Source organism: Hemitrygon akajei, chromosome 29 (genome assembly GCF_048418815.1).
Source record: "Hemitrygon akajei chromosome 29, sHemAka1.3, whole genome shotgun sequence".
Taxonomy (NCBI): Eukaryota; Metazoa; Chordata; class Chondrichthyes; order Myliobatiformes; family Dasyatidae; genus Hemitrygon; species Hemitrygon akajei.
In genome coordinates this window covers 43110055-43122809 of record NC_133152.1, presented here as the reverse complement: position 1 = coordinate 43122809, position 12755 = coordinate 43110055, and the positions used below count along the sequence as shown (strand labels likewise).

The following is a 12755-nucleotide window of genomic DNA, read 5'->3' as shown; positions in this document are numbered from 1 at the left end:
GCCCTCAGGTCGCACGAGCTTTTACGAACAGTATGGCGTCGTGTGTGATGTCATTCAGAACCACCTGACGGAAATCCTGACCTTCGTCGCCATGGAGACCCCGGCCAACATCAGCGACTCTGAGGAGATCCACAGGAACAAGATGAGGGTGTATGGCAGCTTGCAGAAGCTCAGCAAGAGGAGCGCTGTGATTGGCCAGTATCAGGCTTACAATGCCGAAGTCGTGCAGGAGTTGCAGAAGCCGGTGAACTACAGGAGCAACGTCCCAACCTTTGCCGGTGGGTTTACACTCTTGCCTTAAATGGACCCCTCACTGACCACACAGCCCTCAGCACAAAGTAGACCCTTCCTCATAACTTCATATGATGTAGGTTAGGTTGGTAACTACTTATTGCTTTCCCAATTTCCACTTCCTTAGGATATAGATGGCAGATATTGGGCCGTCTGAATCAATGCTCGCTCACAGTGATCAAATTTCCTGTGACCTCCACATTACACCTCAATCGTCAGGCTCTTGAACTAGTGAGATAACTTCACTCAACTTCCTACAACCAACATACTCACCTTCAAGGACTCTTCATCTCATGTTCTCAATATTTATTTCTTGCTTGCTTATTTATTTATCTATCTATCTATCTATTTATTGTTTCCTTTTTATATTTGCACAGTTTGTTATGTTTTGTACATTGGTTGAATGCCCAAGTCGGTGGGTTGTTTATTGATTCTGTTATGCTGTTATTCTATAGATTTATTGAGTGTGCCCACAAGACAATGAATCTGAGGGTTATATATGGTGACATATACGTACTTTGATAATAAATTTACTTTGAACATTCCTATCAGCTCCTGTCACTTTTTCCCACAGCAGACCCCATTCTTCTTCTTCTAAAGCCCATACCACTACTGGGGAATAGGCCACCTCTGGCAGCTGCTCACCAGAGTCCTTCATCCTGGCCAGCTGAAGCACATTTTTGAAGATCCTTCCTCTCGCAGGGAAGAGGCCCTCGGAGCTTCTGTTGACATTTCTGCAGATCTGGGCCTTTATGGGAGGGTTTGCTAGCCTCAGGGCCCAACCCTCCTCCTTTCACAGCCGGGCTTGGAACCGTGAACGACGGAATTTGACCCTGTTTCTTCCTCTTAAATATTTCCTCAAACCTACCTTGTTAGCCAAGTATTGTTCATCTGCCCTCCATAGCTCAGTCAGAATTTTGTTTGGTAAATTTCCTGTAAGATTTTTGGGGCATTCTATATTCAATACTATGCAAAAGCCTTAGGCACATACATAGATCTAGGGGGCCTAAGGCTTTTGCCCAGTACTGTAGTAATTTTGCACTGTACTGCTGCCACAAAAAAAATCATGATATATGTGAGTGATGATAAGCCTGATTCAGATATGGGTCTCTACTGTGGACTGAGTGTGGGAAGGGGGTAGGGAAAGGGGAAGGGAGAGGGGAGGGAGCAGGAAGCATCAGAGAGACATTCTGCAATGATCAATAAACCAATTGTTTGGAATCAAATGACCCTGCCTGGTGTCTCAGTGCTGGGTGCATTTGCACCCATGCCACCCCCTGCCACTGGCACTACTCTGTCACCTGTCCCACGCCCCTCCCATGCTGCTTCACTCCCACCAGATTTACAAACTCGCTCTCCGCTCCACGTTGATAAATACAGTATTGTGAAAAAGTCTTAGGCACTCCCCCTCGCTCTTCTGTCACTCGTATAATATATATTGCAGCAGTAATTCTCATTAAGCGTCTCGGCCCAGAACATCGACTGTTTATTCCCCTTAATAGATGCTGCCTGACCTGCTGAGTTCCTCCAGCATTTTGTGTGTGTGGCTTAAGTTTTCCTGCATCTGCAGAATGTCTTGAGTCTATAATTAACATTCCCAATGTCTGTGGATCAGTGTAAAGTTATTTAGTCTTTTCGCAGATTTCAATCTGAATTGAGGATTAGACTTTACACAAAATCTTAATGTTCCTGGAAACCTAGCTTCTAGGAAACACTTTACTGGCTTCTGTATAATTCAGAAATCCCTGCCAATTTTGTCTTCCATTGATATGAATATTCGTTTATTACTTGTTATTGGCTGTGCTCAAACCAGTACTAATATACTCAGATACCTCCTGTACTTAATAAAGGGGGTATGTTCATGGTCGTCTGCTGCTGTAGCCCATCTGCTTCAAGATTTGATGTGCTCTTCTGCCCACCACGTGTGGTTATTTGAGTTACAGTTGCCTTCTTGTCAGCTTGAACCACTCTGGCCATTCTCCTCTGATCTCTCTCATTAACTAGGCACTTTTGTCCAGAGAACTGCCACTCACTGGGTGTTTTTTTAATTTTTTTTTTTTTTTTGCACCATTCTCTGTAAACTGTGGAGACTGTTGTGCATGAAAATCCTAGGAGATCAGCAGTTTCTGAGATACTTAAACCACCCTGTTTGGTACCAACAATCATTGTATGGTCAAAGTCACTTGGATCACATTTCTTCCCCATTCTGATGTTTGGTCTGAACAACAACTGAACCTCTTGACCGTGTCTGCATGCTTTTTTGCATTGAGTTGCTGCCACGTGATTGGCTGATTAGATACTTGTGTTAATGAGCAGGTGTAGCTAATGATGTTGCCACCGAGTGCACATTGTAATGCTGATTTGCCCCAAAGGAAATAAAATCTACATTGATTGTGTGAAAGATGATTAAATAAAACAGAATTTGGAACAGAATCTAGATTGGAGGGTGCACCTTATGAGAATAGGTTGAGTGAACTTGGCCTTTTCTCCTTGGATGACGGAGGATGAGAGGTGACCTGATAGAGGTGTATAAGATGATGAGGGGCATTGATCATGTGGATAGTCAGAGGCTTTTTCCCAGGGCTGAAATGGCTAACATGAGAGGGCACAGTTTTAAGGTGCTTGGAAATAGTTACAGACGGGATGTCGGGTAAGTTTTTCACGCAGAGAGCGGTGGGTGCGTGGAATGCCCTGCCGGTGGTGGTGGTGGAAGCGAATACAATAGGGTCTTTTTAAGAGCCTCTTAGACCATAAAACCATAAAATATAGGAGCAGAAGTATCATGTCTGCTCCGCCATTCAGTCATGGGCTGATCCAATTCTTCCAGTCATCCCCACTCCCCTGCTTTCACCCCATACCCTTTGATGCCCTGGCTAATCAAGAACCTATCTATCTTGATAGGTTTTTGTACCTATCTTAGATAGGTACATGGAGCTTTGAAAAAAAGAGGGCTATGCGGTAGGGAAATTCTAGGCAGGTTCTAGAGTAGGTTCCATGGCTGGCACAACATTGTGGGCTGAAGGGCCTGTAATGTGCTGTCGATTTCTATGTTCTATGTACAGCACAGGAACAGGCCCTTCAGTCCTCAGTGTTGTGCTGAACCAAATAAATTAGAAATCAAATGGCCAACTGAATTCATCTCTTCTACCTACACAGTGTTCATATCCCTCCATTTTCTTCACATTCATGTCGCTGCCTGAATGTCTCTCAAAAGTCCCTAATGTATCTGCCTCTATCACCATCCCAGGCAGTGCATTCCAAGCACCCACCACTCCCTGTCACATCTCCTTTGAAATGATCTCCCCTCACACCACCAGGATCAGGAACAGTTATCACCCATCAACCGTTAGGTCCTTGAAACAAAGGGGATGACTTCACTTGACCAGTCATTGAAATGTTCCCACAACTAATGGACTGACGTTCAATGACTCTTCATCTCACGTTCTTGATATTTATTGCTTACTTATTTTCATTCATTCATTCATTTTGTTTTGTTGTCAAAGTATGCACCTCTGATATTCGGCTTCTCCAGGTAGCCATGAAATACAGGAAAACCATGGGAGTTGTTGGGGGGAAAAGACATCAACCCCTCCCCCCACACCTGAGAAGGAAAAAGAAGCAAATCTCGCAAACCCCAAACCCACCTTCACACAAAATAAACTAACACATTGTCAAACTAACACATCGTCCACATGAAAAACTGCAGCTGGAACATCAAACCCCAAACCCTCAACCCCCTTCCTTGCAATAAAAAACATCATCAAACCCCTAAACCCCTCTACCACACACAAAAACCAACAGATCACCCATAGAGAAACAAACAACGAGAACATCTGACCTCAAATTCCCTCGCCCAAAGACTAACACATTCCACAGCTGGGACCCCAAGCTACCAATCAGCAACGGGAAAGTAAACACAGAAAACTGAAGTATATATTAAGTGAAATATAATATTTATTGTTATTATTTCTTCTTTTTGTATTTATTTGCACAGTTTGTTGTCTTATGCTTTCTGGTTGAACACCCTAGTTGGGCAGTCTTTCATTGATTCTGTTATGGCTATTTTTCTATAGATTTATTGAGTCTGCCCTCAAGAGAATGAATTTCAGGGTTGTATATGGTGACATAAATGTACTTTGATGATAAAAATAACTTTGAACCTTGAAATGCATGCTCTCTGGTATTAGACTTTTCAGCCATGGGAAAAAGATGTTGTCTGTCCTTGATTAAGAATAAGATGGATAATGCAGGTTTTCTCTCTGTCTTTCAGGTATTGGGATTTTCCTGGACAGTCCTCAGTGGGATGGTGTGCCTTTCATTTTGTCTGCCGGAAAAGCTCTGGATGAGCGAGTGGGCTACACTCGAATTTTATTCAAAAATAAGGCCTTCTGCCTGCAGAGTGAATCAACGCGGAAAGCTGAATTTAGTCAGTGCAAGCCGAAGCAGGTCATCTTTTATGTGGGTCACGGAGACTTGAATTTTCCGGCTATTTTGGTCAGCAGGAACCTGTTCAAGCCGGTGATGAATTCAGCAAACTGGAAGCAGGTGACCGAGTTTTCGCACCTTCAAGTCTTTGGCCTTCCTCTGTCAGACTATTACGTCTACACCCCAGTTCCGCAAAAGGATGCATACGCGGTGCTGATCCCCCAGATCCTGCAGGCGAAGCGCGACGTGTTTGTCAATACCGAGGATCTCCTGGCATCCTGGAAGTTCTGGACGCCTCTGCTAAAGGACTTGTCGCAGGAGAGCCCGCGCATTTACCCGGGCGGCTTACAGAATGGCAACAAGCTGGACTTCACGGTGGCTGGGACGGTGGTGTCCTTCACTTCACCGGACCATGTGGTGATTGTCCCCTCAAGCCTCGACCACCAGACTGCGAGTGACTACAAGCTCCTCGAGTCGAGCTACCGAGGGAAGAGGTTGGTGTCGGCGGGTACCGAGGAACTCGTCGCCCGGCTGGCTGCAGATCTGCATCGGGCGGCCGAGGCCACCGCGCGCCGGAGTGGCAAGTTCCACCTTGCGGTCTCAGGCGGCTCAAGCCCTGTCGCTTTGTTCCAGAGGCTGGCCTCCCATCACTGCACTTTCCCCTGGAAACAGACCCACTTCTGGATGGTGGACGAGCGCTGTGTCCCCCTTCACGACGCCAAGTCCAACTTCCGGAGCCTTCACGACCATCTCCTGGCCCATTTCAGGATCCCGTACATGAACATCCACCCAATGCCCGTCCACATGAACCGCCGGCTGTGCGTTGAAGAGGACCACGGGGCGGACCTCTATGCCAATGAGGTCATCACGTTGGTCAACGGTTCAAGCTTTGATTTCGTCGTGCTGGGGGTTGGCGCAGACGGACACACTGCCTCTTTGTTTCCCAACAGCCAGGCGCTGGCCCAGAAGGACAAATTGGTTCTGTTGACTGAGAGTCCGGTGAAGCCCCACCAGAGAATGACCCTTTCTCTTCCCGTGATAAACCAATCTAAAAATGTGGCCGTCTTGATAACAGGGAAGAGCAAACACTCGATAGTTAGCAAAATGAAAAAAGTTGAGGAGAGCTCTGAGAAATGGCCCATTGCAAGCGTCCAGCTCTCAGATGGTGAGCTGGTTTGGTACATTGATTCCGATGCTCTCTCCGGTTGACCAGGGTTCTGGGGTCCCATAACTGTCTGTCCAACTTGACTGTAAAGCTGTGAAATTACTGGAAATTGCCTCTGATTGGTGAAGTGGTGGTGATCTGGGAGGGTTGAGGGTTCATTCTTGGTTTGGTCATGCTTGCATACCCATGAAGGTGCCACCACGGCACTGTTCACTTGATCTCGGTGAACACGGTTCTGATGCTCTCCGTGGCTGGGACGTCCTCTCCACTGCACAAACCTCTCTGGTTGCCAAGCGTGGATGAGTCTACAGCCTTTCTCAAATGTTCGAATGTCGCCACCTTCAAGTGAATGGAATGTTTGTGCAGCCTTATCACAAGAGTAGTCTGGTGCAGGTGTTGGAAACTCTCGTCAGGTCAGGCAGCGTCTGCGCAGAGAGAAACATTGTCAATGTTTGTTTGATGACATTGACTCTCCATTGGTGCCACCTGATACCATCTCCATGTATTTAAAAATATTTTTGCCGTATTTTAGATTATTGGATAGTTTACCGATGTATTTCATCTTCATCCACTCTCTCCCCATACCATTATCATAGAGTACCACGGAGCAGAGATAGGCCCTTTGGCCCATCTAGTCCATGCTGACCCAATCTGCCCAGTGTACGCTACTACACTGAACTTGATCTTAGCTAAAGAGCCAACAAGTCCAATAGACCTGCACCCGCTGAGACCCTTTATCGGGACTGGAAAAGAAGGGGGAAGAAGCCAGAATAAGAAAGAGTTCTGTCCCTTTCCTTTCCTGATGAAGGGTCTCAGCCCAAAATGCCGATTATTTATCCTCCTCCACTGATGCTGCCTAACCATCTGAGTCCCTCCAGCATCCTGTGTGTGTTGATGAAGATATTTCACTATAATTTTGGCAGCTATATCTTGATTGTGACCATTGAAGCACAATGTTTCAGTAGTTCTCAGGTGGCTGGCTCTTTGCGTGTTAACATTCACCCTGATGCAAACGCTGCTGAGCTGGAGGAGTTCGCAGACCTGAGATCTGCAGACTTGTGGGTGAAGAGGATCTCAAATTTTCCCTGTAGTGGGATGACACTTTTGCCTGCAGAATTTTGAAAGGCCTGGATAGAGTGGACGTGGAGAGGATGTCTCCAGTAGTGAGGGAGTCTAGGACCAGAGGGCACAGTCTCAGAAAAGAAAGTCCTCCCTTTAGAATAGAGATGAGGAGAAATTCCTTTAGCGAGAGGGTGGTGAATCTGTGGAATTCATTGCCACGTGCGGCTGTGGAGGCCAAGTCATTGGGTATACTTAAAGCAGAGTCTGAAAGGTTCTTGATAAGTAAAGGTGTCAAAGATTATCGGGAGAAGGTAGGAGAATGGGGTTGAGAGGGATAATAAATCAGCCATGATGGAATGGCGGAGCAGACTCAGTAGGCCAAAATGCTTCATGGTGTCTTATGGTATTTAAAGGTAGAACCCAGCACGTGAATGCACTGGGGTTCTGGAATGTTTGTCAGCATATCCTTTGTGCAGACGAGGAGTCAGGCAGAGAGTTGCTGATAAAAGGTCAGTGGAATTGTGTGGATGCATCATATTTTTGGTATGCTTCCAGCGCCAACATCATCCGCTGTGATAGAATGGCAGAGCAGACTTGATGGGCCAAATGGCTCGGTTGTAATTCCAGTTCTGAGACACAGCTGTCCACGGTGGTGGGGTTACGAATGGGGAATCAGCGGACACAGGAGTGGGAACAGGACGAATACAAAAGGAGGAATTCCCAGTGAATGGGAGTTGTGAGGCATTGGAATGACCCGAAACCCAGAACAAGAAACTTAAAACAAGGCACCACCTACTGAAGCTCAGTTATTTATTTTTATTTATTTGATTCAATGCAGAATAGGCCCTTCCAGCCCAACAAACCGCACCACCCTGTAACCCACCTATTTAACACTAGCCTAATCTCAGGACAATTTATAATGACCAGTTAACCTACTAACCCATAAGTCGTTAGACTGTGGGCAGAAACCACAGCACCCAGAGGAAACCTAAGCTGTTCATGGGAAGAATTTACAAACTTGTTACAAAGTTACAGACATGGTAGAATTAGAGAGGAATAGAACTAGGAAAGTAAGTTTGGTTTGGTGTATGAAAAGGGGAAAATTGGTGATTGATGGTCAGCACATACTCAATGGGCCGAAGAACCTCTTTCTTGGCTGTGTACCTGGATTCCCACTTCTTGACAGGAGGTTTCTGCTGGCAACCTTTGCCTTCAGTAGAGACCTTTGGGTCACCATGTTATTTTGTCAGGTTTTGGTAAGTCTTCAAGTTGGCTTCCGCTAAAACTGAACAACTGTCAACGTTCTCATTTTCCCGAATGGGTGCAGGACTGGAAAAATTGTGCCGGGCAATCTTTGCTGGGGTCACATCACCCGTGCCAACAGCAGCTTGCTGGAGCCCTCTGTCCTGGTCGGCCTTTCAATTTGCTCCCTGATGTATCCATCTTCAAAGATCTTACCTCTTCCAGGGGTGAGGTCTTTGGAGCTTCTGTTGGTGTTTCTGTAGCTCTGGGTTTTTATGGGGTGCATTGCTAGCCACTAGGCCCAACCCTCCTCCTCTCACAGCCAGGCTTGGCACCGTCCATGGCAGAGTTTCACTGAGGTCAGTGAAACTGTAGGAATGGGATCTAAGCCGCACATTGTATTAAGGATTCTTAACCAGATGTTTGCCGATGCCCCCGGAAAAATAAAAAAGATAAAGATTAGCTTTAGTTGTCACATGCACGTGGAAACATTAAAGCATATTGTGAAATGCGTCATTTGTGTCGATGACCAACACAGTCTGAGGACAAGTGTCGACATGCTTCTGGTGCCAACAGAGCATGTCCACACTTATTAACCCTAACCCATATTAACCCACGTGTGACCAAATAACCCTCCAACCCATATATCATTGGAATGTGGGAGGAAACTGGAGCACCTGGAAGAAACTCGCGTAGTTACGGGGAGAAGGTACAAAAACTCCTTACAGGCAGCGGCGGGAATTGAACCTGGGTCACTCGCGCTGTAGGGCGTTACGCCAGCATGCTTTTAGGAGATCTGTGGAAGGTGGATGTACTGAGGTGATCACAAAGTTCTTCAACAATTACAAGGGTTTTGATTTGCCCTAGATTCTTAACACGGTGAAGTGGAGCAGGATAGATGAGAGGGAAGTGGGAATGATAAATGAGTTTGAGTAATTCAGGAAACACCGTTCACTCTGGGGATTGTGCTCCAGGCAGAACTGATGATGTATCTGTTTGGGAGAATGGATGGCACTGCTGAATGCGTCCTTCTGTTCTCTCCACAAGGACTTTAGAGGGTAAAACTGGCACTGTAGGATCGGCTTTCCAAACCGGAGGTTGCAAGCTCAAATTCTGGACAAAGCTGTCCCTTAGATTTGCTCTGCGCTGACGGGTGGTACTGACCACCTCATGCTTAACCACAGGAGAAAGTGAGGACAAATAAAGAAGGCTACAGATTATACAGGAGGCTATTCTCCCCCCCCCCCCCTCCCAAGACATCATTATGTGCCGTGTTGTATGAAGTGGACAATCATGATCTTCCCTCTGTCTTTTAATCTGATCGTTCCCTGTGGGAAAGGAAACTCCCCCCCCCCCCCCCCCCGATGATGTTTTGCCATTGTCTCCTTCTGGGCAGTGTCTTCACAAGATGGGTGACGCCAGCCATTCTCAATACACTTCAGAGATTGTCTCCCCCCCCCTCCCCCCGGTGTCAGAGCAGGTACTACACCTTGCCCAAGGTCGACCTGTAGGCTAGCGGAGTGAAGGAGCACTTTCCACCTCCTTTAGTAGAGATGTATCTCCACCCCACCGTCCATTCCTGACCCCCCCCCCCCCCCAAGGCTACCGTTTAATTTGATCATGAGTGATCAGCCTTGTTTTGTCAATTTTAACACATTTTCAAAGAGATTCCGTTTAAACGGTGAAAGGTATTGGATGAAATTGTCTGCTCGAGTCGTTTACCTCCAATTTAAACTTACAGCTTTCTCACTCTTGAGGCAAGAGTGCAGCCAAATGATCCAAGGCTGATTTTTTTAAAAATTATTTTTATTTAGAGATATAACGTGGCACCAGGCCCTTCCTGCCCAACGGGTCTCTGCTGACCTATAACATACATGTGACCAATTAGCCTACCGACCTGTACGTCTCTGGACCCGGAGGAAACCCGTGTGGTCACGAGGGGTAAATACAAACTCCTTACAGGCAGTGACAGGAATTGAACCCAGACTGCTGGTGCCAGAAAGCATTACGCTACTGAGCCCTGTGGTCATCTGTTCAAATCACTTACCTCAGCTTTAAACTCACAGCTTTCTTACTCTAAGGCAAGACTACAGCCAACTGATCCAGGGCTGAATTTTAAAGAATTATCTTTAGTGACACCACACTGGCCCAACGTTGTTTAGCAGCAGCCATATAGTGCAATATATACAAATATTATAAATTACAATGGGAATATGTAACTAATAAATAAATTTTGCATGAAGAGAGGTTACTGAGCCCATGATTACTGTTTCGCTGTTTTTACTCTTTTTGCTCTAATTTATTTCTTAATATATATATTTATTACAATTTGTAGTATATTTTATGGATTGCACTGTACTGCTGCTGCAAAACAACAAATTTCATGACGTATGTCTGAGATAATAAAGCTGATTCTGTTTTTAAGGTAGTGTTCATGGGCCATTCAGAAATCGAATGGCGGAGGGGAAGAAGCTGTTCCTGAATTGTTGAGTGTGTGTCTTCAGGCTCCTGTACCTCCTCCCTGATGGCAGAGGGGAAGAAGCTGTTCCTGAATTGTTGAGTGTGTGTCTTCAGGCTCCTGTGCCTCCTCCCTGATGGTAGCAATGAGGGGAGGGCATGTCCTGGGTCCTTAATGCCTTTTTAAGGCATCACCTCATTCACTAGGAAAGTGACATGCACGCAATGTGTCACTCAGCTGGTCTGGTGGCACAGTCAACATTTCAGTCCTGATGAAGGGTCTCATCTGCTTATTCTTCTGCAGAGATGCTGCCACCTCTGCTGAGTTCCTCCAGCATTTTGTGTTACACAGGATTTTCACAGACTGCAGAATCTCTTGTGTTTATGAAGATTATGGAGTCACGGGTTCTAATGGCTTTGAATGGCCATTCAAAGCTTCAGTCTGACTCGAGACCAAACATAGCTCTGCCTAAAGTGATGAATGCTAGTTTCAGACACCAATGTGCCTTCTTTGCAGTCTGACCCATTCCTGATCTTGCCTTCAACATGATTGTTCATTTACTGGAGTTGTAATTCAGCGACCTGGACCAGTGACCTCACCACTGTGAGTTTGAACCCTACCTTTATCCAAAGGTTGAAACATTTTCATGAATATTAACTGATGCAGTGGGAAGCCATGAATTTGGGTTCTGAATGATATTGATTCACCTGGTCCTTAATCTAAAATACATTTTCATTGCAAAGTTGCTGTTTCCTGTGATTTTACGGGTGTCATCATGAAAATGTGAACTTCAGAGCCTTTTGTGATTAACTTGATGTGGGGCGGCATGGTAGCGTAGAAGCTGGCACATTGCTTTACAGTGCCAGTGACCCGGGTTCAGTTCCCGCCACTGCCTGTAAGGAGTTTGTACGTTCTTCCCGCGACCGTGTGGGTTTCCTCCGGGTGCTCCGGTTTCCTCCCACAGTCCAAAGCTGCACAGGTTAGTAGGTTAATGGGTCACAGGGGTGTAACTGGCACCACGAGGGTCAAAAGGCCTGTTACCGTGTTGTATCTCAAAGTAAAAATTAAACTAAATGATAAGGACTTGTGGGGAAATGTTAATTGGGTTCAATACATAAATTTGATATAAAGGAAAAAATGCACTCAAAACCACCGGATTGATTTAAAAACTGGCTTGGATTACTCAAGTTGTCTCAAGTGAACAACCTCCTAGGATTCCATACCCATAACAATGGGGTCGACTCTGAACTGCCCCGCCAAAGGGCTGCTGTGTTACAGTACAATAACAGGCCCTTCCAGCCCGATTACACCCATTTAAAATGTCACCAATTTTAAAGCGAGCGTCATTGGACTGTGGGAGGAAACCAGAGCACCTGGTCACGGAGAGAACATAAAACTCCTTAGCGGCAGGAATTGTAGCCAGGTTTCTGGCGCAGTAAAACGTCATGGTAACCACTGTGCTACCGTGCTGATAGAGTTAGATGATGCCCATACGTTGAGGGGAGGTGACAATACAGCCTCAGACAGCCCTGACGGCTGACGTGGAGGTGGAGAGCACACACGTTGAAGGTGGGGCGTCTTTGAGGTGAAGGGGGACAGTGTCAAAAATGCCGAAGTGGAGAACAAAATGCCAGCCCATCAAGATAATACTCTTAACTGTTTTTGACAACACTGTATTCTTTTAGAGATATGAAATGACTCTCTACACACTCTCCATTTGTATTGAGAGGATGAATTTTGCTTTTTATTGTCTGTCCTACTATGTTCTTTAAATGGTGGCTAAAAATCAAAATGGGCATTTTTTTCAGCAAATGTTTCTTGCCATTGAATTGCACTAATCTGCGAAAATCTATTTTTTCAACTGGGTTTTTTTTTAAGAAGTCTTTTCAGATTGTTTTTGTATAATGAGAACTGGTATAATTGAATGCATCTTAATCAGGGCAAAATAAAGATTTAATAAAGCTGTTATTTTAAAGCCATTTTCAGTTTTGGAAATTTGATTGTGCACAGAGGTAGTGAATGGTCGATTTTGAGGAATGGGAATTTTCCTGATCTTGTTTCCAACAGAACATTCCATGATCACTTGCCTAGTAAACAGAATCTAACATTCAG

The 12755-nt window shown here is 45.6% G+C and overlaps 1 protein-coding gene and 1 long non-coding RNA gene across 3 annotated transcripts in view; both read left to right on the top strand.

Annotated features, from left to right (window-relative positions):
• h6pd (hexose-6-phosphate dehydrogenase (glucose 1-dehydrogenase)) overlaps positions 1–9654 on the top strand; it is a 58200-nt gene extending 48546 nt beyond the window's left edge. For both annotated transcript variants that reach the window (XM_073032267.1, XM_073032265.1), the window contains exons 4-5: positions 9–278; positions 4562–9654. In XM_073032267.1, coding sequence (XP_072888368.1) covers positions 9–278; positions 4562–5925 — 1634 coding nt within the window. In that variant the 3' untranslated portion in view covers positions 5926–9654. The remainder of the gene's footprint in view (positions 1–8; positions 279–4561) is intronic.
• Positions 9655–9658: 4 nt separating this feature from the next.
• LOC140718461 (uncharacterized) lies at positions 9659–12622 on the top strand. The gene is made up of 2 exons (XR_012096694.1): positions 9659–10689; positions 10760–12622. It is a non-coding gene; the product is annotated as an uncharacterized lncRNA (long non-coding RNA).
• The last annotated feature ends 133 nt before the right edge of the window (positions 12623–12755 follow it).